Raw genomic sequence first — 24,090 nt, forward strand, 5'->3', positions numbered from 1 at the left:
TGCTGTAGCTGGCTTCGAGAGCTGCAAGAGCCGTGCTGGCAGGCGAAAGATGAGAACGAAGCGGGGAAGACGGCGAGGTCGACCTCGAGCTCAGCGCATCTCGCTGTGCCTCCTGCAGCCCTTGGACGGACTCACTATGCTCTCGTATGTCTAGTCATGGCCAGCCGCAAACTCTTGTCGAGCGAGAGAGCGAGCTCGCGTGGACGCCATCTTCCGCCGACGCTCCTCGACCTCGCTCCCTTCCACCACTCGCTCCAAGGCCAATCAGCTACGGCCAAGCAGTGCACAGACCTGCTACGCTGCACTCAGGCCCGCTGCACGGCACCGCCGACCTCTCCCCAGCCTCGACCCGCCTCCCTCGTCCCACCTTCTCGAACCGGCGCGGCCGAGCAGGGCGACCAGTCCGCAATGGGGCTCGCCGAGCGATCAAGGGCTATGCCTGGGCTTGCATTCTCGCCGCTCATGAGCTGCCGACCTCTGTCGAGCTCTCGATGAACGAGGCCGACATTCCCGGGCTCGGCGCTCGTCCTCCCTCCCCTCCTCTCGCCTCTCTGTCCCGTCCTACGCCGCCTACGCCGCGCCAGTCACTCCTTTCAGTCCCTCGCATCGGCTGGACCGCCCGCCTCGCGCCTGGCTCGATGTCGTACAGCTCTGGAGCACCTTCGAGGGTCCGGCTGGACCGGCCCTCGCCCGCCCTCCTGCGCGTTGCGCTCCTCGGTGCGCTTGTGCTCGGCGTCCTCGTGCAGACCGCACAGGCCGCAGCGAGCGCGCTCCCGCTCAGCAAGACCAAGACGATGTGCGTCCCCCTTGCCTCCCCCTCTCGCCTCCTCCTCCCGTACTGACCCCGACCCGACTCGCAGGTTCCTCTTTGGCGACAGCTACACCCAGAATGGGTTCGACCTCGAGTTTGGGTACAACCTCTCGTCGCAGTTCTCAGTCGTGCGTCGCCCTCCCTCTCCTCGTCCCGACCATCCTCGAGCCGGACTCTCCTGACACCTCGTCCTTCCCGCAGACTAGCGCCGGCGGTCCCAGTGAGCTCTCTCGTCCGTCCTATATTGCAAGAGTACATACTGACTCTAGCCCTCGCAGCCTGGCCCGACTACCTCGTCAAGGACGCGGCCGCACCCGCCTCGCTCCGCAACGCCTACTACGACTTTGCGCGCGGCGGCGCCACCATCAGCGCCGAGCGCCAGCTCATCGGCTACCCAAACGTGTCGCTCGCCGCCGAGGTCGACCTGTTCCAGCAGTACTTTGTCGACTCCAAGGCCGGCGCCGACGTTCCCGGCACCCAACCCGACTGGGACGCCGCCTCGACGCTCTTCAGTGCGTCCGCCTAGTTCGCCCTCCCGCCTCTCGCCCGTACTCACGACATGCTGTGCTCGCGCAGCCATCTGGTTCGGCATCAACGACATCGAGATCACGTGGCGCCGAGGAGAGGAGTTTCCGCCGATGCTCGAGTCGATCTTTGGCGAGTTTCAGGACGGCGTCGACCGCCTGTACGATCTCGGAGGTGAGCTTCACTTTCCCTTGCACTCGCAGTTGAGGTTCTCCTCGTAGCCACGAGGCTAACTCGCCGTGGACCCTCCTGCAGCGCGCCACTTCCTCCTGCCCCTCCTGCCGCCGTACCACCGCGCCCCTCTCTTTGGCCACATCTTCCCGAGCGCCCAGGACACGATTGAGCGCGACTTTTCGATGTGGAACAGCCGCCTGCGCCAGTTTGCCGCCGACCTGATGGCGACCAAGACGGACGCGAGCTTTGTCGTGTGGGACGCTTGGACCGCCTTTGGGATTGTGCGCACCTCCTTTCCCTCTCTCGCCTCTCTCTCTCGCGCGCACGCATTGACGATTGGCTCTCGTCGCACAGATCCTCGACCGGCCGTCCGAGTTTGCCTTCCTCAACGCCGACGAGTGCGTCCACCCTTCTCTCGTCGCCCAGTCGCCCCTCTGACCGTCTCTCTACCGTCGACAGCTACTGCGAGGCGTACTCCAAGTACGTGTGGGCAATCAACCCGCCCAAGAGCATCACGGACATCAAGAACTGCGCCGTGCCGGTGCGTCTCGCTCTGCCTCTCTCGTCCCTGCCCATCTCTCCCTTGACTGACTCCCTCGTAAGTGCGCCTCTCGACCTCTCGCAGATGAGCCAGTACACCTGGATCGACAAGAGCCACCCGACGACCGCCGTCCACCGGGTCCTCGCGCGCTCGATCGGCATCGTGCGCAGCCTCTCTCCCCTCTCCTCCCTCCCCGTGTCCTCGCACTGACCTCGCCTCCTTCCACAGGCCCTCGGCAACCCCGCCTCGACCTTTTCCCCGACCGGCCTCTTCCGCCGCAGCGTCCAGCACCTCCCGACGCACCGTCGCCCGCCGCCGCTCCCCTTTGCCGGCCAGCTCCCGCACGACCGGTTCGCGCGCCTCATGCGCAGGGCCGCCGCCCCGGCGCCGCAGGACGCTAAGAAGGCCGACTCGGGCTTCTGGAGCTCGTTGCGCGACACGGCGATCGGGAGCGTCGTGGCGGGCGCGAGGACGGGGCAGTGAGAGCGGGATCGAGCGCGTCGTCGTCGTCGTCGTCGAGCGTCGGGCCGGTCCGCCTCGGTTCCGGCTCGCCCCGTGTAGCATACCTTTACCCTGTAGCCTTGCATCTCGAGCGTTCTTCTGCATGTGGGGAGGGTCTGCGGCGAGGGTGAGCTCGAGGATGCGCTTGAGAAGGTCCCCTGCTCGACTTGGCCCTGGCACGCCCTCGCTCGCAGGTGACGTCCGACATTGGCCTGGCGCCTGCCGGGTCCGTGTGGTTGTGGACCCTGTTCGGCGTCTTCACCGTCTCGCTCCTCGTCCTGCTCGGCCTCGCGCACTCGCGCTCTCAGCAGCACCGCGCGTTCCACTACGTCGCCATCGTCGTCCTCGCCATCACGGCCGTGCACTACGCCGTGCAGGCGAGCAACCTCGGGTACGCGAGCGTGCCCGTCGAGTGGGTCCGCTCGGGCTCGCGCGGCCAGTCCCAGGTCCGGGCCGGAGCGCCGTCGCCGCCGACGAGGTCCATCTTCTACGCCCAGGTGCGTCTCTCTTTATCTCTCTCTCGAGTGGACTCGAGCAGGGCCCGTCACTGACCTTCCCTCTCCCTCCCTCGTCGCAGTGGGTGGGCTACGTCCTCACGACGCCGCTCCTCGTCCTCATGCTCCTCCTCGCGACGGGCTTTACCCTGTCGCGCATCTTCCTCGTCCTGTTCTTCACCGTGCTCTGGACGTGAGTCGCTCTCTCGTCACCCAGCCCGAGGTCCAGAGCCGCGCACTGACCTCGACTCGCCCTGCGACAGCGTGTGCCTCCTCATCGGCGCCCTCGTCCCGACGAGGTACAAGTGGGCGCTGTACGCCTTTGCCGTGGCGGCCTTGTTCTGTGCGTCGCTCTCTCTCTCTCGTCGTTCCTCCCCTTCCTCGAGTCGACCTTCTCAAGTCGAGTCGCCTCGCCGGCAGCCCTCACTGACTCTCTCCCTCCTCTCCTCGCCGCTCGCAGACACGCTCTGGAACATGACGTTCCCGGCGAGCCGCTCGGCGAGGACCCTCGGTCGCGAGTACCACCACAACCACGTTGGCCACGCGTGGGGCCTCTCGATCCTCTTCCTCTTCTACGTGCGTCCTCGTCTCTCTCCTCTTCTCGTCGTCGTATACGCATAACTCACTCGTCGACGCTGTCTGCAGCCGCTCGTCTGGGGCCTGTCCGAGGTGCGCCGTCGTGTCTCGCTCTCGTCGACGCCGAGTCGAGCGAGGACCTGACCTCGTCGCCCCTTCCCTCCCACCCTCTCGCTCGCAGGGCAGCAACATTCTCACGGTCTCGAGCCAGATGTTCTGGGTCCGTCCCTTTCTCGTCCTGTTCGGCCTCGCCCATCTCGCTCGTCGTTCCTGACCACACTCTCGCACTCGCAGTACGGCGTCCTCAACTTTCTCGTCAAGGTCTGCTGGCTGTTCGCCTTCCTGTTTGGCGTCGAGTCGCTCGACTACTCGCGCTTCGGCTTCGTGCGTCCTCTGTTTCCCTCGTTCCCGTCACTCGTCGCGCGCCGGACCTGACCCACCCTCCTCTCGCGCTCGAGCAGCACTCGGGCAAGTACACCGACCTCGCGCAGGACACGGACGGCAGCTACGGCGGCGGCGGCGCGCAGCGCATCCTCTCGGGCGGCGGCGGCTCGACGACGACGACGGGCGGTCCGAGCATGGCCGGCAGCCCGGCGCGCACGGGCCCTGGCCCGGACCTCGGCGGCCCGTCGCCGGGCATGATGCAGCAGCAGCAGCAGCAGCAGCCGCAGATGACGAGCGTCGAGCAGGGCCGGGTCGGCGAGTCGGTCTGAGTCGGGTCGGGTGCGAGAAGAGCTCGACGAGGGAGGGGAGGGAGCGCTTGAGGTCCGGCTCGGTCTGTGCAGTTTCAGTACTCGCTTTTCTCTCGTTGTCCCGCTCCTTTAGCGAGAGCGGAAGAGAGAGAGCGCTTGGCGAGCACAGCCGAGAGAACACGAAGCGAGACCTTGGTCTGAAGCTACGGCGCTCCGACTAGCTCGTCGTCTCGCGCTTTTCGCAGCCTCTACGCCTGGCCGGTCTCTAACGCAAGCTTACGAGTCTGACCCGTGCATGTACGAGCTGCTCAGGCTGCGTCGTCGAGCGCTGGCGCCACATTTTGATCTGGACGGCCGGGCAGGGCCAACTACGTACGCGCTTTGACTCCTCACAGCCGCTCGTTTGAGCAGCTAGCTGGAAAGAGACCACCCGGCGCGTCTCTGGGGACCCAGTGAGAGGGCTTGGGGAGCCAGTGAGAACTACCGGCGAAGCCACGCGAGTTGAGAAGGTCGACTCGACGAGGGAGAGATGCCCGAGAGCGCGAACCCACGAGCGACGTTCCCAGCCGGTGAAAGGGGCGTATGTAACGCGAAAAGAGAAGAGCCTCAGCAGGTGTGGCTGCGGACGAGTCGTCTGTCCAAGGTTCCCCCCTCCTCCTCCTCCTCCCTCGTCCTCCGAAGTCGAAGCAAAAGCGCAGGTTTCACCGGGAATCGAACCCGGCCCTTCGGTATGACTAGCAGCAGTTTACTGATCAAAAACCGATGTTGTGCCGATCAACTATGAAACCATTAGACTATTTGAACGCCCGATGCACAGCCCGAAAGATTGAGTGTACATAGCCTGCGCTTGCTACACGCTCCGGCCAGGCACGCTCCCTAGACGGGAGGCAAGTGCAACGGCCCCCACCCACACACAGACCGCTTGCAGAGAGAACAGCACTGAACGAACGACTGGCGAAGGTGTTGAAGTCGATCGCCTCGTGCGCCTTGCCCTCACCCTCGCCCGTGTCCTCTTCCTTCTCGGGCTCGAGCGCGGCACCGAGTGGAAGGAGCACAAGACGGGGTAGTCGGGCTGCGGGGCAAGGTGTTCGTGAGCAGCCACAGGCGATTTCAGAAGGGCGAGGAGTGACTCGAGAAGGTCCGCCCGGACCTCGAGCTTCTCTCGACCTCTCTCGTTCCGCAGCCTCGCGGTAATTTCTTCGTGACGAACGACATCTCTCTGAGTGCCAGATCGCTCTAGAAACAGTACAATGCAAGTCGTCAAAGGGTCTACGACGAGCCGCGCCGAGAGCGCCCGAGAGCCGGGAGGAAACGCCGAATGAACGGGATCGAGCGCGTGCGAGCGCGAGCGCGTGTTCTACAGACCGAGAGGAAGGGGTGCGGCAGACGAGTATTTACAGGCTGCAGACCGGGAGGAACGCAGGGTCAGCTCGGCTCGAGAGGCGACTTGAGAAGGTGGAAGAGGAAAGGGACGCACGCATCGCGACCGCGCGTCTCGATGGGCAGGAGCATCATCGAGAGACCGGTAGCTACGAAGATGGCGGCGGCCGTGTAGACGGGACCGTTGGGCGAGTCGGCAGCGGGCGAGTAGACGGCGATGATGGGCGCGAACAGGCCGGTCACGCGCGAGGCCGTGCTGACGAGGGCATCGCCGGTACCGCGAGCGGGCGTAGGGAACGCCTCGGGAGCATATGCGTACTGGAAAAAGAGAGCAGAGTCAGCTCGACTCGAGTAGAAAAGGCGCTGGAGAGCAAGCAACCCTGAGGCAGGAAAAGAGGGCTCGAGACGCACCAGGACACCGTAGAACGCGTTCTGGAAGAGCGCCGCCATGCACGTGAGAGCGTTGATGCTCGCCTGCGACCTTGCGGCGGTGAGGCCAAAGAGGAAAGCCTGCGGGAGGACGAGGCGTCAGCGTCGTCGACTTGGGAAGGTGGACGAAGGAGAGGACACTCACGCCTGCGCCGACGGTGAAAAAGGCCATCGCAAACTTGCGACCGCCAGGGCCCCACTGGACGAGGGCGGCGGCAGCGATCGAGCCGATGACACCGCAAGCTGCTTGGTCTGTCGAGGAAGCGAGAGAGGTCAGCTCAAGGCCCGGAACGGCGAGCGCGCCCGACGACGGCGAGCGAGAGCGGGACGTACAGGTGTAGCCGCCGTAGACGTAGTCGATCGAGGTGTCACCGCTCTCGGCGCCCTTGGCGGCGAGGAAGCCCGACAGGAACGCGCTGCGCAAGGGACGACGAGGCCGGGTCAGTTCGCTCGGTCGACGTGCGAAAGTCGAGGTGGGGCAGGTAGACGCACTTGTACATGGGGTAGGCCAAGCCGAGCGCGCCGTAGATGAAGATCAGGAGCGAGCTCGACCAAGCGAGACGGCGAGTGGCAAAGAGCATCTTGAACTGCTGCGAGTCCCACTCCTGCGGCGGCGAAAGATGCGTCAGAAGGGCTCAATCTGCGTGCGACAAGAGAGCAGAGACGCACCTTAAACGACATCTTGATGAGCTCGAACGTGGTGAAGCCGGCGGCGACCTGGGCGCCATCACCCTCCTTGCGGAAGTAAGGCACGGCGGCGCGGTGCAGGTCCTGCGTCGACAGGTGCACCTCGCGACCGTTCATCTTGGCGATCGCCTGGATGACGGCGACGGCGTCCTCGTCGCGGCCCTTGGCGACGAGGAACTTGGGCGACTCGTGCATCGGGAAGACGAAGAAGCGGATGGCCCACAGGAAGAGCATGAGGGCGCCGAGCGTGTACATCGAGTATCGCCAGCCTTGCTATGGGCGGCGAGAGAGGCGAGGCGAGGAAGGCAGGAGGAGAGGAGGGGAAAGAGGCGAGTCAGCTCGGGTACTTTGGCCGCTCGGGCCTCCTCCTCGGCGCCGGCCGCCGCCGTCGCCCACGAGCAAGAGAAGGGGAGCGGACGACGCACGTTGTTCTCGGTAGTGCACCTGTAGCCGTCGATGCCGACACGAGCCGCGTCGCACGAGTACTTGGCGAGGAAGACCCAGCAGATGAGCGAGGCGACGACCTGTGTGAGCGCACAAGGTCAGTTTTCCCTTCCTCTCCCGACGAACAGCGTGAAATAGAGAGAGTGGACGGACCTGACCGATGGCCCACCAGACCGAGAGGAACGTGAGGAGGTAGTTGTGCGAGTTGGGGATGAACTCAAGGAAAAGCGCGCCGTCGACCGGGAGGTTGCCGCCAGTTCCGAAACCGCACAGCGCGAGGAGGACACAGAGGACGTAAAAGTTGGGCGAGGCGCCGACGGCGAGACCAAAGACGGCGCCGATGAAGAGGGTCGAGTTCCACGCGATGCTGTTCGAGGGAAGGACGTTTCAGTTTCTTGTCGTCCCAGGTCGAGAAGGGCACGCTCGTGTCGACGCACCGACGACCCCAGACGTCTGCAGTCATGCCCCAGAAGAACGCGCCCGGGATCAGGCCGGTGTAGAGCGCGAACGTCGCCATGCGGATGCCAGGGTAAGGTCGGAAGCCCTCCTCGGCGGCAATGGCGGGCATGACGATGGCGATCGCCTGCAGCCAGATGTTGTCCGCAAACTGCGAGGGGAGAGAATGTACCGAGAGAAAGTCAGCTCACGCCCTTGGCGATGAGAGGCGCCCCGCTCGACGATCCCTCCACGGCGTCTCCGCCGTCCTCGGCTCGTCCGCGGCAGGGTGATCGAGGAAGGGAGGAGGGGACGCACCCAGCCAAAGCCGGCGCTGAAGAAGAGCTGCCACTGGTAGCGACCAAAGCCGCAGTCGGCGAGGCCGCGGTTGATGACCTGCACCTTGGCGAGGAAGACGGCGTCGATCCCTTCGGCTGCCGCCCGGCTCTCGAGCGACTCGTCGTACGAGCTCGCACCGTCGCCGACATGCTGCAGCTTGTCGGGCGCACCGGCGAGCTTCTCGGCGTCGTCGCGGCTCCGTGTAGACTTGACGGAAGCTGAGGGGGAGGGACAGGGGCAGAGAGGGAGAGGGAAAGAGAGGGAGAGTATGGCACGTGCACCGCGCGTCGAAAGGGTCAGCGACAGACGCCCGACACACGGCGCCTACGTGCACCCGCGCGCAGAGGAAGGGGAGACGCACAAGGCATGGCTCAGGCGAGGGTCGAAGTGGCGGAAGAGAGGGAAGAAGAGCAAGGAGGCGATGCGAGGTTGAGCTGAAGCGTGGGCGCAGAGCGACCAGCGAAACAAGTCGGGCAAGCCTTGGGGACCCTCGAACCCAGGTGGGCAAGCAAGCGGAAGCTCGAAATGCCGGTCCGCAAGCGCGGCTTCGATCCGTCGGCGAGGTCGCGTTCTTCTTCTATCGTCTCAAGCGGCGCCTGATAAGGTCAAGCTCAATTGCGACGGCACGCCGGTGGCTTTCCGTTTGGTCGCTTTGAAATTCGGTTCCTCTCCCTGCTCGAGTCGACCTTCTCAAGTCGTGCGTCCTCGACCGCCACTCTCGCCAGCTGGGTTGCCAGCCTCGCCAGACCTTGCGATGAGCTCGCAGAGACCCCCTCAATTATCGCCGGACCCGCAGAGCGCCCGAGTGAGCCGCTGTGAGGAGTCAAAGCGCGTACGTAGTTGGCCCTGCCCGGCCGTCCAGATCAAAATGTGGCGCCAGCGCTCGACGACGCAGCCTGAGCAGCTCGTACATGCACGGGTCAGACTCGTAAGCTTGCGTTAGAGACCGGCCAGGCGTAGAGGCTGCGAAAAGCGCGAGACGACGAGCTAGTCGGAGCGCCGTAGCTTCAGACCAAGGTCTCGCTTCGTGTTCTCTCGGCTGTGCTCGCCAAGCGCTCTCTCTCTTCCGCTCTCGCTAAAGGAGCGGGACAACGAGAGAAAAGCGAGTACTGAAACTGCACAGACCGAGCCGGACCTCAAGCGCTCCCTCCCCTCCCTCGTCGAGCTCTTCTCGCACCCGACCCGACTCAGACCGACTCGCCGACCCGGCCCTGCTCGACGCTCGTCATCTGCGGCTGCTGCTGCTGCTGCTGCTGCATCATGCCCGGCGACGGGCCGCCAAGGTCCGGGCCAGGGCCCGTGCGCGCCGGGCTGCCGGCCATGCTCGGACCGCCCGTCGTCGTCGTCGAGCCGCCGCCGCCCGAGAGGATGCGCTGCGCGCCGCCGCCGCCGTAGTTGCCGTCCGTGTCCTGCGCGAGGTCGGTGTACTTGCCCGAGTGCTGCTCGAGCGCGAGAGGAGGGTGGGTCAGGTCCGGCGCGCGACGAGTGACGGGAACGAGGGAAACAGAGGACGCACGAAGCCGAAGCGCGAGTAGTCGAGCGACTCGACGCCAAACAGGAAGGCGAACAGCCAGCAGACCTTGACGAGAAAGTCGAGGACGCCGTACTGCGAGTGCGAGAGTGTGGTCAGGAACGACGAGCGAGATGGGCGAGGCCGAACAGGACGAGAAAGGGACGGACCCAGAACATCTGGCTCGAGACCGTGAGAATGTTGCTGCCCTGCGAGCGAGAGGGTGGGAGGGAAGGGGCGACGAGGTCAGGTCCTCGCTCGACTCGGCGTCGACGAGAGCGAGACACGACGGCGCACCTCGGACAGGCCCCAGACGAGCGGCTGCAGACAGCGTCGACGAGTGAGTTATGCGTATACGACGACGAGAAGAGGAGAGAGACGAGGACGCACGTAGAAGAGGAAGAGGATCGAGAGGCCCCACGCGTGGCCAACGTGGTTGCGGTGGTACTCGCGACCGAGGGTCCTCGCCGAGCGGCTCGCCGGGAACGTCATGTTCCAGAGCGTGTCTGCGAGCGGCGAGGAGAGGAGGGAGAGAGTCAGTGAGGGCTGCCGGCGAGGCGACTCGACTTGAGAAGGTCGACTCGAGGAAGGGGAGGAACGACGAGAGAGAGAGAGCGACGCACAGAACAAGGCCGCCACGGCAAAGGCGTACAGCGCCCACTTGTACCTCGTCGGGATGAGGGCGCCGATGAGGAGGCACACGCTGTCGCAGGGCGAGTCGAGGTCAGTGCGCGGCTCTGGACCTCGGGCTGGGTGACGAGAGAGCGACTCACGTCCAGAGCACGGTGAAGAACAGGACGAGGAAGATGCGCGACAGGGTAAAGCCCGTCGCGAGGAGGAGCATGAGGACGAGGAGCGGCGTCGTGAGGACGTAGCCCACCCACTGCGACGAGGGAGGGAGAGGGAAGGTCAGTGACGGGCCCTGCTCGAGTCCACTCGAGAGAGAGATAAAGAGAGACGCACCTGGGCGTAGAAGATGGACCTCGTCGGCGGCGACGGCGCTCCGGCCCGGACCTGGGACTGGCCGCGCGAGCCCGAGCGGACCCACTCGACGGGCACGCTCGCGTACCCGAGGTTGCTCGCCTGCACGGCGTAGTGCACGGCCGTGATGGCGAGGACGACGATGGCGACGTAGTGGAACGCGCGGTGCTGCTGAGAGCGCGAGTGCGCGAGGCCGAGCAGGACGAGGAGCGAGACGGTGAAGACGCCGAACAGGGTCCACAACCACACGGACCCGGCAGGCGCCAGGCCAATGTCGGACGTCACCTGCGAGCGAGGGCGTGCCAGGCCGAGTCGAGGTGGGGAGGGGACGAACGAGGTCAGCGCCCGCATCTTCGAGGAGGAGGACGAGGAAGAAGAGGACGCACCGGGTTGGTGTCGATCGAGGACGTGTAGCCCATCTTGCAGCAGCTCTTGAGGAGGACGCAGTCGCAGGCGATGTGCGAGAAGAGCGAGGTGGCGGAAGAGAGAAAGAGAGAGGAAGGAGGAAGAGAAGAGGCGACCCGAGCCAAGGCGAAACCGACGACGTCGACCGGGCCACCAACTTTCCCTCGGACCTCGTTCGGGCACCGGAACGCAATCTCACGCGCCACGTGAAGCTGTAACGACGCGAGCCCGGCCATTCCGCAGACGCGCGAGGCTCTCGAAAGCTTTCTCATCCGCGGCGGCGCGCGACCGCCGACGACGGCGGCGAGGTGCGAGAACACGCTCTCTCTCGCGCCTCTCTCCGAAACGCAGCCTCTCTACTCTCGTCGTCGAGCTCCGCTGCAGCCGGAGCAGGCGCGAGGGCGAGAGCGAGCACCGAGCCGCTCGTTCGGGAGTTAGGTGCGGGACGGGCGCAGCTCGATGGCTCGAGAAGGGTGCAAGCGCGCGCACCGCCAGCGCTCGCCGTATAAAATCTGCGAAAGGAGAGGGAGAGGAAGAAGTGCGGGGGGGGGTCAGGGCGATGCACAGGAGGAGAGGCCGAGAAAGGTGCGCACGCACCTCGTCGCGAGAAATCGCCCGCAGGCCCACCGCCGACCCGCACACACGCACGAGAGGAGAGGCCGAGGAAAGAAGAAAGTGCGCTCGAGGAAGAGCGGCGGCGCTAGACCGCCCGAGAGCGCGACTTGCGAAGGCCGCCGCGCCGGCCGACGAGAGGAGCGCAAATCTCGACGTGCAGAAATAGGACAAACAACAACTGGAGGAACGTCTGCACACGAGGCGACCGTGCCCTCACTTCTTGGGCCTCTTGCCTGTCGGGCTCGCCGGTCCCACCGCCGCCCGCTTGCCCCTGCCCTTGCCCTTGGCCCTCGGCGACAGCGGCGCGCCCCCTCCCACCGGCACCTCGACCGCCTCGCCGCCCACCTCGCCGCCGTCCGCCGCACTCGGCGCGCCGAGCCGCCGCAGCACGTCGAGGTCGTCGTCGGCGCCGCGCTGGAAGCTCGCGAGCAGGTCTCGCTGCGCGGTCGGGACGTGCTTGGGCGCGCTCAGGGTCGGGTTGACGAGGACCGCGTCGGGGATCATGGATGCGCGCGTCTCGGTGACGCCGGGCGGGCCGTGCGACGCTCGGGCGGTCGAGGACGAGAAGGGCGTGACGGACGAGGCCGAGAGCGAGGCGAGCGAGGTCGGGGGAGGGCGGACGCCGGCGGTGGTGGCCGAGCGAGGAGGAAGGGAAGGGTTCATCATGGCGGGAGGCTTGAAGCCGGGCGGCTTGAAGGCGGTCGAGCGTGCGGCGGCGCCGGCGGCGGGTGCCGAGGACGACCATGGGCGGGTCGAGGCGGGCGCAAAGCCGGCGGCGGCGGCGGTCGTCCTGACGCCTGCGCCGCCGCCGTTGAACGTCGAGAGCGCCGAGCGGAAGCCGCCCTCGCCGGGCGGGACCGCCTGCGGCTGCGACTGCCCCTGCGCCGCGATCGCCGAGTTGCTCCACCGGCCCTGGCTCTGCCCGAACGCGCTCGAGCCCGACCCGCCGCTGCCATACCGGCCCTGCGAGCTGAACCCGGACCCGCCGTACCGCCCGCTCGAGCTGCCGAACGTGCTGTAGTTCCTCGACCCGGCCGAGGAGGCCTGCGCGGCATCAAAGATCGGCGGCTCGACCGGCATCGTCGCCAAGCTGTGTGCGCAGGAGACTCGAGTCAGTTGAGTCGTCCGTGAAGAGAGTACGGAGAGGAGGAGGAGGACGCACTAGTCGTCGATCATGGTCTTGGCCTTGTCCTCGTCCGGGGCCGCCCTGCCGAGCACTCGAGCCGTCTCCTCGCGCGTCTTGTGCGTCACCTTCTGCAGCTTCTTGACGAACAGGCTCGGGTAGGTCGTCGACGCGACCTGGAGGAACGGCGACAGCTTCTTCTGCTTCATCTCGGCTGCGGGGCGAGGCGACGAGGTCAGTCGAGGCGACGAGGGAGAACGAGAGAGGGCAGAGGAGAGGTGGACGCACACCCGGCCATGCGCGCGTTGGCGTACGAGAGGAAGCAGAAGCTCTGCGCGCGTGTGATGCCGACGTAGAGCAGGCGCCTGCGCCGGTTCTCGAAGGGTCAGGCTCGGCTCCTCGTACAACGGCTCGACGACAGGAAGAGAGAGCGGCACGCACCTCTCCTCGTCGACCTCGCTCGCCTCGCTCGCACGGAAGAACGGGTACGTGCCGTCCTCGCACGCCGGGACAAAGACGACGGGCCACTCGAGCCCTTTTGCGGCGTGACAGGTCGAGATCGTGACCTTCTGCGAGCGTGTAGTCCGAGGGTCAGGTCGCTCGTGAGGCTCTCGAGAAGGAGAGAGAGAGAAGAGGACGCACCTCCATGTTGGTGTCGCTCTTGGCGTCCTGCGTCTCGGTGTCGGTCGCGAGCATCGACGTCGCGAGAAAGATCTCGAGCGGCGTTGCGGGCTTGTCGTCGGCAGCTTGAGGAGCGACTCTGTGGCGTAGGACTATGTCAGTCGGCTCAGACGGGCGCAGAGGGAGAGGACGCGAGACGCACGGCGCATCGAGCTCGACCTTGGCCTTCTTGACCTCCTTCGACTCGGGCTCGACGATGATCACGTCGTCGTCGTCGCTCTCGCCGTCCTCCTCCTTGGCGACCTTGGGCGCGGTCGTGGTCCTTGTGGGCGGAATCTTGACCTCCTCGAACTGCGACTCGCCCTCCTCCGGGTCCGGGTCGGCAGCCGTGAACAGGTCGGCGGTCGTCGGGTTCTCCTCGGCGACGACGGTCGCGTAGGCCTGCGAGTGATCGTGACGGCACGTCGTCAGGTCGACTCGGGAAGGATCGCGACGGACAAAAAGGCGAGCGAGGGCGCACCTTGAGCTCCTCGATGTTCTCCCACCGCTCGGCCGCGTCGGGCGAGTACGCCTTGTCGAGCCATTGCCGGTACGCCGTGCGCTCGCAGATGAGGTCGATGAGGTCGGCGACGTCGGCGCCCTGTGCGAGCAGAAGACGCAAACCGAGCAGTCAGTGACGGCGCAGGGAAGAGAGGGCGCCGCACGGACAGGCTGGGAGAACGGTCGACGCACCTCGTCGGCCTTTTTCCTCGCCTCCTTGACGAGTAGCACGAGCGCCTTGATGCCCTTGCGCTGCGCGTCGGTCATCTTGACGATCGTCCTCCCCTGCGCGAGCTGCATGCAGACGCCCCACGCGCCCGCGCTCGCGCCCTTCTTGCCGCCGCCGGTCGTGCCCGCCGAGACGATGTCGCGCTGCGTCTTGTCTCCGATACCGCGCTTGGGGACGTTGAGGACCCGCAGCAGCGCGGGCGTGTACGACGGGTTCGAGACGAGCTGGAGGTACGAGAGCATGTCCTTGACTCTGCGGGTTGCGCGACCGGCACGATGGGCGAGCGAGTCAGGTCCAGAGTCTCTCGACGTCGCAAGGGTGCGGGGCAGAGAGAGAGGGACGCACTCGGTGCGCTCGAAGAACTTGTGCCCGCCGACCATGCGGCTCGGGATGCCCGCCTTCTGAAGCGCGACCTCGATGTTGCGCGACAGGGCGCCGTACCGCAGGAGGACGGCGCAGTCGTTGTACCCGACGAGGCCGCCGAGGTGCGCGACGACGTGCTTGATCGTCGACGCGATGAAGGTCGCCTCGTCCGGGGCTGACGGCGCCGGGTGCAGCACGACTGACGAGCCCGACGGGTGCGAGGTCGTGAGCGACTTGTTGATGCGCTTGGTGTCTGCGGGCGTGAGGAGGACGGTGAGTGTGGGCGCAGGTGGACGGTCGGGGCGAGGGAGAGAGACGGGCGCACCTTGTCGAACGACGGCGAGCGCCGCACCGAGGATGGCCCCGGTCGAGCGGTAGTTCTCCTCGAGGAAGATCTGCTTGACGGGCTCGAACTCTGTGGGCGCACGCCAAGTCAGTGACGGTGCGCGGCCTGCGGGCTCGCCGCTAGGAGGGCACGAGGACGCACCCTTGAGCATCTTCTCGAGGTTCTCGATCTCGGCGTTGCGCCACCCATAGACTGTCGGGGAAGGAGAGGCGAGGGTGAGGGATGCTCGACGAGACGGCGAGATGGGCGACGAGCGCGACGCACTCGACTGGTCCGGGTCGCCGACGACCGTGAGCGAGCCCGACGAGGCGGCGATGAGCTTGACGAGCTCGTACTGGACGTTGTTCGTGTCCTGGAACTGTCCGTTTCGCCGATCAGCTATCAGTCTGCGGCCCTTTGCGCGAAAGAGGAAGAGAGAGAGAGGCGCACGCACCTCGTCGATGAGGACCGACTTGATCTTGGCGACGACACGAGGAAAGTTGCGGAACAGCTGATACCTGCACGCGACCAGCGTGTGAGCACATCGTCCGGCCCGTCGAGACGAGCGAGAGTCGTGCGTACCCTCGCAGGAGCAGGTCGTCAAAGTCGAGCGCGTTGGCGGCGGCGAGCTCCGACTCGTAGGCTCTGCGGTCGCGGCAGAAATACCCATCTCGTCAGGCACGTCCACTTTGCGCGACGCGATAGACGAGGAGGAAGGAAACAAGAGCCGGACGCACTCGAACACCTTTGCGATCCACTCGACCTTGTCCTGGTCGACGTGGGCGCCGTTCTCGACGCGGTACTCGTCGGGCGACATGGTGCGGCTCTTGCAGCGCGAGATGGCCTCGAGCCACGTCTGGGGCTTCATCTCCTTGCGCAGGTCGGCGGGCAGGTCGGGCAGACCCGTGTTGGTCAGGCGCTTGATGATGGCGAGGCTGCGAGGGTGGGGTTGGCCGGGTCAGGGGGCGTTCGAGGGGGAGAGACGATGAAGAGAGAGTGGTTGACGCACCAGTCGTCGCGGTCGGTGATGACAAAGTTGGGCGACAGGCCGAGGAGCTTGCCGTACTTGCGCAGGTCTGAGAGAGGAGCGCCGTCGTCAGGTCGTGCACCGCCTGTCACGAGAGAGAGAGAGAGGGACGCACATCGAACACAGACACTGCAGGACGAGACAGAAGAGTCAGATAGGCGCCGAGAACAAGGAAAGAAGGAGCAACGGGCGCACGAGTGAAAGGTGCCCATGACGATCTTGTCGACCGTGGCGGCACCGACAATCTTGGCGAGCCGCAGCTTCATCTCGTTGGCGGCCTTGTTGGTGAAGGTGACGACGACGAGCTCCTCGGGGAGGACGCGCGCGACCTGGATCAGGTGGGCGACGCGGGTCGTGAGGACGGCCGTCTTGCCGCTGCCGGGCCCGGCGTGGACGGCGAGGCCGCCGACGTGCGACGCCGTGACGGCTTCTCGCTGTGCAGGGTTGAGGCGCGGGAGGTAGTCGCTCGGCGACTGCTGGCCGAACGACAGGGTCGACTGCTTGAGCGACGAGGTGGCAGAGGTGGAGGCGGCGGCGGCGGTCGAAGGCTTGCTCGTCGAGGCGGTGGGCGGCTTGACCGAGGATATGCTCGGCACTGGCGTGTACTCGGAGTCGCTCAGGTCGTCTGGCGGCTCCATCGTGGGCCGGGTCGAGGACGACGACGTCGGCGGCGGTTGAGGGAAGCCGACAGGGGCGACGACGAGGCGGGCGCGAGTTCTGCTCGGGTAGAGGCGTGCTCAAGCGATTGAGCGCACAGCTGAGCTTGCCGCTGGCTCTCCTTGAGGGTGGGAGTGAGGTGGAGAGGAACCGACCCCGGACTCGGTCGACGCACAGCGACCAGGTCTCGACATCGTCCTCTCGCGCTGCGATGAGCTGCTTGCTGCCTCGCCAGGACTTCCATGGGCTAGCAGCAAGCCATTGCGCGACCTGTACGCGCGCCAGAGCCGGTGCCGATTCGTTGCCCTCATCTGCGCCACCGACGACGAACCTCGACCGCCTCGTGCCGGTACTGACACGAGGTGCGCACGCGGACCGCTCCCTTCACGAGCCTGGACCTGTACTGACAGCTTCCACACCCGCGACAGCAAGCGCTCGCCGCCCTGCCCCCTCTCCCCGCTCCCTCCCGTCCTTCCCTCGTCCGCCCGTCCACGACCAGCCACCGCCGCACTCGCTTCCTCGAGCTACACGCCCGGCTCCGCAGCTCTGTGTCCCGACGCTGCGCAGCTGCCCGCTGGCCCTCGCAAACTCGGAGCGAGACCTCGTGCCGGCTCGGCTCGCAGGGCGGCGCCCGATGGCTGGCTTCGCCGGCGTGCTGCCGCCTTTTCTTTCTCTACACGCACCTCGCACTGCTGCTTGGTCGCGAGAGGATGCTCTCTCCCGTCGGCTGTGCCGCTCGCCTCGTCCTCGCTGCCCTCGCCTGTCTCTCGCTCGTCGCCTCGTCGGCCGCCTTCCTCCAAGTCCACGACGCCAAGCACTGGTTTGCGTTCGGTGCGCCCCCCTTTTCTCCCTGTTCTCCCTCCTGTGCCGCAACCTGACCTCCCGATTCGTCTCGACAGGCGACAGCTGGACGGCCGACGGCTTCAATGCGACTCGCGGCTTCGACGCGGCTCGACAGCCCTTGCGGACCATGTCTGGCGGCAAGAGTGCGTCCTGATCCTCCTGTATACTTCTCGGAGATCCTGACGTCTGCCTCGTCGCGGTGCAGCCTGGCTCGACGAGATCACCATGTCGTCGACCTTCCCCAACCTCAAGTCGGCGCACTACAACTTTGCGCTCAGCGGCGCAACCGCTTCGCCCGACGTCCTCGCCGTCGGATACCCCAACGTGAGCTTCTCGGACCAGGTCGGGTGGTTCCTCGGCAACTTTACCGACCAGAAGCGCGCCGACAAGCGCGAGTGGGAGGGGAGCTCGTCCATCTTCAGTGCGTCCTCGTCTCGCTCTCCCATGCCTGCGGCCCACTCGAGACTGACCTGGAAGCCGTCCTGCAGGCGTCTTCTTCGGCATCAACGACGTCAACGTGCACACTGGCTGGGGCTACCCGATCGTCGACGTGCTCGAGCCCACCTTCGAGGCGTACGACCAGAGCATCTCGCGCCTGTACGAGGCCGGCGGTGCGTCCCTTCTCTCTTTCACGCGTGTATGCGCTGCAGGAGATCGTATTGACAGTGCTCTTTCCGCGCCGGACAGCCCGCAACTTCCTGCTCATGAACGTGCCCTTCTTCGACCGCTCGCCCGTCAGCGAGCTCGTCCTCGCCGCCGACCCGTCTCGCCTTCCGCTCAACGACTCGATCCGGGCGTGGAACGAGCGCCTCGCCGAGTACGCCGCCGAGATGCCGGGCAAGTACCCCGAGGCGCGCGTCGAGCTGTACGACGTCGCGACGTGGCTCGACGAGACGCTCGACAGGGTCGAGGCGTCGGGCGGGCTCGTCGCCGATACTTGGTGTGCGGCGTACGAGCCCGTGTCGTGGCAGACGTGGCCTGACGTTCCCAATGACTACGAGGACTCATCTTGCCCCGTGCCGGTGCGCTCCCTCTCCCTCCCTGTCTCTCTCCTCTCCTCAATCCCTCTCTTCTCTCTCTCGAGGCCCCCTGCTATGGCGATGGCGGTTCCGTCTCGGCCGGCGCCCTCGCTAGGCCCACGACCTGACCCAAACCTCCCTCGCGCAGCTCAAGCAGTACGCCTTCATCGACGGCAGCCACCCGACTTGGTCGCTCCAGCGTCTCCTTGCCTTTGGTCCGTCTCCTCCCTGCCCCTCCTCGCCGTTCACCGGACTTATGCACCCTCCTCTCCCGCCTCGCCCCGACAGACATCGTCCGCACCCTCTCGACCGCGCAGCACAGCCACAACTTCCGCCGCCGCTCGGGCCACCTCCTCCCAGTCCTCGAGGGCAAGCGTCACCTCGTCGCGGTGGGTCGCCGAGCGCTTCACGTCCACCGGACCGGCAGGACGCGCGGTGGCAAGACGATGCGAATGAGGGAAAGGAGCGTGCCCAAAGGGATCCTGTTCGGTTGAGGGCGCCTGTAGCTTGTCGATCGGAACGAGAGTGTATCACTGCCGTGGACCGCCTGCAGGACGATGGCGAGTCGAGAGGCTCGACAGCATGAGCATCTTGGTGGGCAGTGCGGCCTTGTCCTCTCTCTCTCCTCTCGTTCGAGCTTCCTGAGAGTTCTGTCGCTGCTCAGGCAAAGCCATTCATTCAGCGCACGTCGGCGAGGCGACATTCGCTGCTCGCTCTGAGGCTCGAACGCGGCCAATTTGCGCCGCGTCAGGCTCTGCCTCCTCCCACACTCGCCGTCGCTTCTCGCCTCCCGCTCGCGTTTGCTTTGTGCGCTCGCTTCGTCGCACAGCACCGTGCTCCTCTCTCCGCGCTCTGGCGGCACGTCGACGGCCCACCCGGCCGGCTCGTGCGCGGGCCCCCGCCGGCTCCAGGTCCGCCTCGCGTGCTCGACCTCGTCCTCGGCCGGGTCCGCGCCCCTTTTGAGTGGGAGGAAAAAGCGCGCAGGACGGCGAGGATGGCGCCATCGCTGCTTCCTGGGCGCGGCGTGCCGCACCCTGCTCGAGGTTGGCTTGCTTCCGCCTTCCCTCGCCTCCCTCGAGCTCTCCCTCCCGACGACGACGCACCATGAGCGACTCGTCCTCCGCTGCACCGCTCTCAAAGACCGCGTCCGTGTACCGCGGCGTGACGTGAAACCTTAAAAGCTTTAAAAGCCTTATATATTCTTTTTTTTCTTATAAAACTTAAAACCTTAGAGGGAGCGGGAGGTGCGCTCGAGCCCTACTTGGTGCGCTCCTCAGCCTCTCTTCTCTCTCTCTTCTCTCCACGATGTACTGACCGTGTCGAGCGACAGGTCAACGCGGGCAACTCGATCGTGTTCAGCCTCATGGGCCTCGGTACGTGCTCCTGGCACTGTCCTCCTCTCGACCTTCCTCGAGCTAACCTTCCTCCTCCCGGTCGACAGGCTGCATCCTCGCGCCCGTACTCGTCAACAAGCTCGGCGTCAAGCGGGTCCTCATCCTCGGCTCGCTCGGCTGGTCCGTCTACACGGCCGCTCTCTGTGCGTCCTCTTCGCCTCGCCCTTTCCGCCTCGACCTGCACTGACCTCAAAGCCCCGGCCGCAGACCAGAACAACCGCTACGGGACCGAGTGGTTCGTGATCCTCGGTGCCGTCATCTGTGCGTCCCCTCGCTCTCGTCGTCGTGGTCGAGGAGGATGAGGCTGACGAGCTCTCTCGCAGGCGGCATCTCGGCGGGCTTCTACTGGGCGTCCGAGGGGTGCGTCCCTTTCCTCACGCTCGACAAGGTCCGTTCTGACGAAGCTCTACCTGCAGAGCGATCCTCTTGAGCTACCCCGAGCCGCACACGCGCGCCCGCATGTTGGCGGTCTGGCTCTTCTTCAAGAACTCGGGCCAGTGCGCTCCTCTTTCCTCGTCCTCTCGATTTCTCGAGCTCACCCTGCCGACGCAACAGGATCATCGCCGGCGCGATCAACTTGGCGACCAACGTCAAGAACGCCAAGGGCGGCAAAGGTGCGCTCGTCGGCTCTCCTCCCTCGTGCCCACCTCGAGCGACCAACTGACCCTCGCCGCGCCCCCAGTCAACTACAAGACCCTCATCTCGTTCATCGCGCTCCAGGTGTTCGCTGTCCCGGTCGCATTCCTCGTCTCGGGCCCGGAAAAGGTCAAGCGCTCGGACGGCTCGAGCATCACGCTCCCGAACCAGACATCGACCAAGGAGCAGTTCCGCCTGCTGTGGCGCACCGTGTCGAGCAAGAAGGTCGGCTGCTTGCTGCCCATCTTCTTCGTGCGTCGCTCTCTCTCTCTGTCCTCGCGAGGAAAGAACGTGCCCCTGACGCTCCCTCTCCTGCGCACAGGCCTCCTGGTTGTACGTCGTCGCCCTTCCTCGAGCTGTCCGGCCGCCACCCTTTACTGACGTGAACGTGTCGCCTGCAGCTACTGGGGTCTCGCGTCGTCGCACCTGACGCTCTACTACAGCGTCCGCGCTCGCGCCCTCGCCTCCTTCCTGTCGGCCATCTGCGGCGTCATCATGACGACCCTCCTCGGCTTCTTCCTCGACAACCAGCGTATCGCGCTCGTCACGAGGGTGCGCGTCGGCGGCGCGGCCGTCTTTACCCTGTTTCTCGGCATGCTCGTGTGGGCCCTCGTCATCCAGCACGAGTTTGAGACGAACAACGTGCGTCCCTCTTTCGCTTTCTTCTCTCCCTCTCCTTCGGTCCGAAGGTCTCGAGCAGCTGCGCGAGCCGCAGCACCGGCTCGACGAGACGCCGAGAGGCAACGCACAACTGACTCGTTTCCCTTGCTCCTCCTTGCGCAACAGCCGGGCAAGCTCGACTGGACATCGGCAGGATTCGGACGAGGCTTCGGCATGTACGTCATGTTGAACGCGGCGGGCAACGCCCTCCAAAACTACCTCGTACGTCCTCCTTCCAGCCCCGCTCGCATCCCTCCCTCCCACACCTCCCTGCCGGCTCCCTCTCGGCTCTCTCGAGCCACATTCCGCCCCCTCTCGCCCTCGTCCCCTCTCTCGCGACTGTGCGACTTCCCCGCCGAGCCCGCCCTGACACCTTGCCCGTCCGCCTCGCTCGCAGTACTGGATCATGTCGCTCCTCGCCGCCGGCGACGTCTCGACCGCGACCCGGTACGCCGGCCTCCTTCGCGGCATCGAGTCGTGGGGCCAGTGCTGCGCATTCGGCATCAACTCGAGCAAGTTCTCGCTCCTGTACACGGTCGTCATCAACCTCGTCTTTTACGTCGTCAGCCTGCCGTTCGCGCTCGTCACGTTGCGCAAGGTCGGCGTCGTCGAGGGCTACGGCGCGACGGGATCTGTAGAGGACGCGAGTGCAGTGGCTGAGGCGATGGCTCGCTCGTCGTCGTCGGACGACGCCGCGAGCGTCGAGGAGAAGAAGGTCGAGGTCTGAGCCAGGGCCGGTCTCTCTTTGCACAGTCTCGAGGGCGCAGCTTAATTTCATGTGTATCGCTGCTGTCACTCTCTGTCGAGCCGTGACGAGAGCCTGTGAGCAAGGGAAAGCGGTCTTGGTCGTCGAGGGCGACCTTCTCAAGTTGTCGAGAGCGGACTCTCTATCTCCTGCAGCGAGCTGGCGCCGCTCGTACGCGGTCAAACGCGTTCCGACTTGTGCCGGCTGCGAGCTGCAGGCGAGATGGGCGCCAGTACCTGTAGATAGCGAGCGCTCGAGAGCTTGAAGCAGAGGAGACGCAGCGGCCGCCGTCGAGTCTCGCAACGAGCACGAGCTCGACACAGACGACGAGCGTCGACGAGAAAGAGAGAGCGAGAGAGAGAGGCAGACAGACGAGAGGCACAGAAGCTCTCTCGAGGCAAGCGAGGGAAGGCGAGAAACGGACTCGGTCGCGGCTCTCGGACCTCGAGTGCCAGAAAGAGGGTTGCACGACCACCAGATGACGTCGCTACGAGTACACGACGACGACGATCCACCGACGCGAGCCCGCTTAACGGTACCTGTGGGACGAGGAAGGGAGGAAGGGAGGAAGAAGGTCAGCGGTCGGGCCCCTCCTCGACCAGGAAGAGGACGGGGGACGTACGACTTCTGGTAGCGCGAGCGCGCACCCTTGCCGCCTAGGGGTCAAGAGAGAGTCAGTAACGAGGCCCTGAACGTGCCCGGACGAGGCGAGAATCGGACGGACCGAACTTCTTGGGCTCGCAGCGACGCGGGTCAGCCACGAGGAGCGAACGGTCGTACGCGACGAGGACCTTGCGGACCTCGAGCGCAGACGCAGCGTCCTCGTACTTGGCAACGTACGCGACCACCGCCTTGGCAATCGCCTGGCGCAGGGCGTACAGCTGGCTCGTGTGGCCACCGCCCGAGACACGGAGGCGGATGTCCATGCGGGCGAGGGGCGACGCGAGCGAGGTCGTCGACGAGGTGAACGACTGGAGGAGGAGGACCGGCTCGAACAACTTTCCGCGGAGGATCGGCGAGCCGTAGAGGCTGAGGGGGACACCGTTGACCTTGATGAGGCCCTTGCCCTCCTGCGAGGCGCCAAACGCGAGGGGTCAGTAACTCGTTGCTCGTGCGTCCCACCCCCTCTCTCTCTCTCTCAAGCCACCCGGCGCTCGGCCCTCGACGGCGACCGTCCTCCCCCCACCACGACGACGACGGACGCAAGCGCGAAGCTCACCTTGGCGAGAGCCACGGCGGTGGCGGTCTTCTTCTTGCCAAAGGTCTGGACGGACTGGGTCGCCGACATCTGCAGGGGCGAGGCGGGTGTTGGGGGAGCGCGAGGCGGGGCGCGAGGGTAGGCGGGCAGGCGAGAGTGGGAGGACGGGGCGACGGCGGCAGGACGGGACAAAGGGTCAGTAATCTGGCAGCAGTTCCCCTTTGAGATATAGCGGGGGAGGGGCGCACCTTGACTGCAAGGGAGAGTGCCGGGGAGGAGGGAGGAGAGGACGAGGGGGAGGAACGAGGTCAGCTCGATGGTCCTGGCTCAACGGCGCCTCACCGCGCCGCGCCGTGGATCCCTGCTCGTGCCCAGCCGACCCAAGTCCACCGTGTCCCGTTGACCGTGCGCTCGCCCGCCTCGGTGCGGTGCTGGCCGCTGTGCGCGCCGGTGCGAGCAGTTTTGAGCGCGGGCGAAGAGGTGCGAGTCGCGCGGCGCTCGTCGTCGTCGAGTGCCCGCTCGGGGGTGGGCGGCGCGGCGCTCAAGGTGGTCGTAGGCGCAGTGTGGCGCACTGTAGGTGGCGAGCAGGCTTACAGCGTGGGCCGAGGGGAAGGAGACGAAGAGAGTGAGCGAGGCGAGCCGGCACCAAGCGAGACACTCTCCCTCGACCGACCTCTCTCGCTCTCACCGCGCCCTCCAGAGACGCACAGTCTACTCCAGTCGTCGATGCACGCTCCACCAACGTCGCCGAGCCCAACAGTAGGCCGACTGCGCCCGGTCCTGGCCCTCGAGCCGCAACTCGCCTTTCGTCGTCCGCAGCTCTCCGGGCTCCGCCCTGCACCAGAGCCTCGCGGCCGTTGGCGCTTGCTCAAACTGTGCAGCTTTGCGCGATAGCAAGGCAACGAACGCGAGGCCAGGCCGCCTGCAGCGAGCCGCACGGTCCGCCGCGCTCGCCCGGCTGCCGGTCGCTCGCCTTCGTCGCGGCAGCGCACTTGCGCTCTGCTGCGGCCGACGAGCTCGAGCTCGACAGTCGAGGTAACGCAGACGCGAGAGCGAGTGCGAGAGCCTGCACGCTCCTCCTGCGGTCGCTCGTTGTCGTCGTCCGACACCGCGCTCTCGCATCTCAGAGAGCGCACGCTCGAGCGCGCTTTCCTGCGCTGCGCGAAGCTGC

The 24,090-nt window shown here is 66.0% G+C and overlaps 5 protein-coding genes and 1 non-coding gene across 6 annotated transcripts; 2 read left to right on the plus strand and 4 right to left on the minus strand.

Annotated features, from left to right (window-relative positions):
* Positions 1-638: 638 nt before the first annotated feature.
* RHOBADRAFT_55371 (carbohydrate esterase family 16 protein) lies at positions 639-4,426 on the plus strand (the record flags this gene model as incomplete). The annotated part of the gene is made up of 18 exons (XM_018417818.1): positions 639-796; positions 861-939; positions 1,013-1,031; positions 1,090-1,323; positions 1,388-1,510; positions 1,592-1,791; positions 1,865-1,908; positions 1,970-2,051; positions 2,136-2,213; positions 2,280-2,507; positions 2,747-3,049; positions 3,130-3,239; positions 3,310-3,389; positions 3,507-3,622; positions 3,692-3,715; positions 3,804-3,842; positions 3,917-4,006; positions 4,084-4,426. 18 exons carry the CDS (start codon positions 639-641, stop codon positions 4,333-4,335), a joined length of 2,259 nt encoding a protein of 752 aa, XP_018269205.1. The 3' UTR covers positions 4,336-4,426.
* A 584-nt stretch (positions 4,427-5,010) lies between these two features.
* Positions 5,011-5,102, minus strand: RHOBADRAFT_t101. Its single transcript has one exon. It is a non-coding gene; the product is annotated as a tRNA-Gln (tRNA).
* A 481-nt stretch (positions 5,103-5,583) lies between these two features.
* RHOBADRAFT_46262 (uncharacterized protein) lies at positions 5,584-8,396 on the minus strand (the record flags this gene model as incomplete). Its single annotated transcript, XM_018414752.1, has 12 exons — positions 5,584-5,671; positions 5,792-6,012; positions 6,106-6,204; positions 6,269-6,375; positions 6,457-6,539; positions 6,616-6,728; positions 6,793-7,083; positions 7,236-7,334; positions 7,408-7,621; positions 7,692-7,861; positions 8,008-8,246; positions 8,390-8,396. 12 exons carry the CDS (start codon positions 8,394-8,396, stop codon positions 5,584-5,586), a joined length of 1,731 nt encoding a protein of 576 aa, XP_018269206.1.
* An 819-nt stretch (positions 8,397-9,215) lies between these two features.
* Positions 9,216-10,938, minus strand: RHOBADRAFT_46263 (uncharacterized protein; the record flags this gene model as incomplete). The annotated part of the gene is made up of 9 exons (XM_018414753.1): positions 9,216-9,467; positions 9,545-9,634; positions 9,709-9,747; positions 9,836-9,859; positions 9,929-10,044; positions 10,162-10,241; positions 10,312-10,421; positions 10,502-10,804; positions 10,906-10,938. The coding sequence occupies 9 exons, from the start codon at positions 10,936-10,938 to the stop codon at positions 9,216-9,218; spliced, it is 1,047 nt and encodes a 348-aa protein (XP_018269207.1).
* Positions 10,939-19,284: 8,346 nt separating this feature from the next.
* RHOBADRAFT_38784 (uncharacterized protein) lies at positions 19,285-21,767 on the plus strand. Its single transcript, XM_018413560.1, has 12 exons — positions 19,285-19,455; positions 19,521-19,550; positions 19,617-19,659; positions 19,728-19,823; positions 19,888-19,941; positions 20,004-20,040; positions 20,097-20,177; positions 20,236-20,302; positions 20,374-20,588; positions 20,718-20,958; positions 21,103-21,198; positions 21,374-21,767. The coding sequence occupies exons 3-12, from the start codon at positions 19,650-19,652 to the stop codon at positions 21,701-21,703; spliced, it is 1,227 nt and encodes a 408-aa protein (XP_018269208.1). The 5' UTR covers positions 19,285-19,455; positions 19,521-19,550; positions 19,617-19,649; the 3' UTR covers positions 21,704-21,767.
* Positions 21,768-22,133: 366 nt separating this feature from the next.
* On the minus strand, positions 22,134-23,012 carry RHOBADRAFT_65489 (uncharacterized protein; the record flags this gene model as incomplete). Its single annotated transcript, XM_018418723.1, has 4 exons — positions 22,134-22,260; positions 22,344-22,377; positions 22,446-22,791; positions 22,941-23,012. The coding sequence occupies 4 exons, from the start codon at positions 23,007-23,009 to the stop codon at positions 22,251-22,253; spliced, it is 459 nt and encodes a 152-aa protein (XP_018269209.1). The 3' UTR covers positions 22,134-22,250.
* Between the last annotated feature and the right edge of the window lie 1,078 nt (positions 23,013-24,090).

The sequence above is a fragment of the Rhodotorula graminis genome (genome assembly GCF_001329695.1).
Source record: "Rhodotorula graminis WP1 unplaced genomic scaffold RHOBAscaffold_12, whole genome shotgun sequence".
In the NCBI taxonomy this organism is placed as follows: Eukaryota; Fungi; Basidiomycota; class Microbotryomycetes; order Sporidiobolales; family Sporidiobolaceae; genus Rhodotorula; species Rhodotorula graminis.

Coding starts and splice junctions, on each gene's coding strand:
- RHOBADRAFT_38784 (XM_018413560.1), top strand. Junction 20,041..20,096: donor TTCTACTGGGCGTCCGAGGG/GTGCGTCCCTTT, acceptor CTCTACCTGCAG/AGCGATCCTCTTGAGCTACC. Junction 21,199..21,373: donor ACGCCCTCCAAAACTACCTC/GTACGTCCTCCT, acceptor CCTCGCTCGCAG/TACTGGATCATGTCGCTCCT.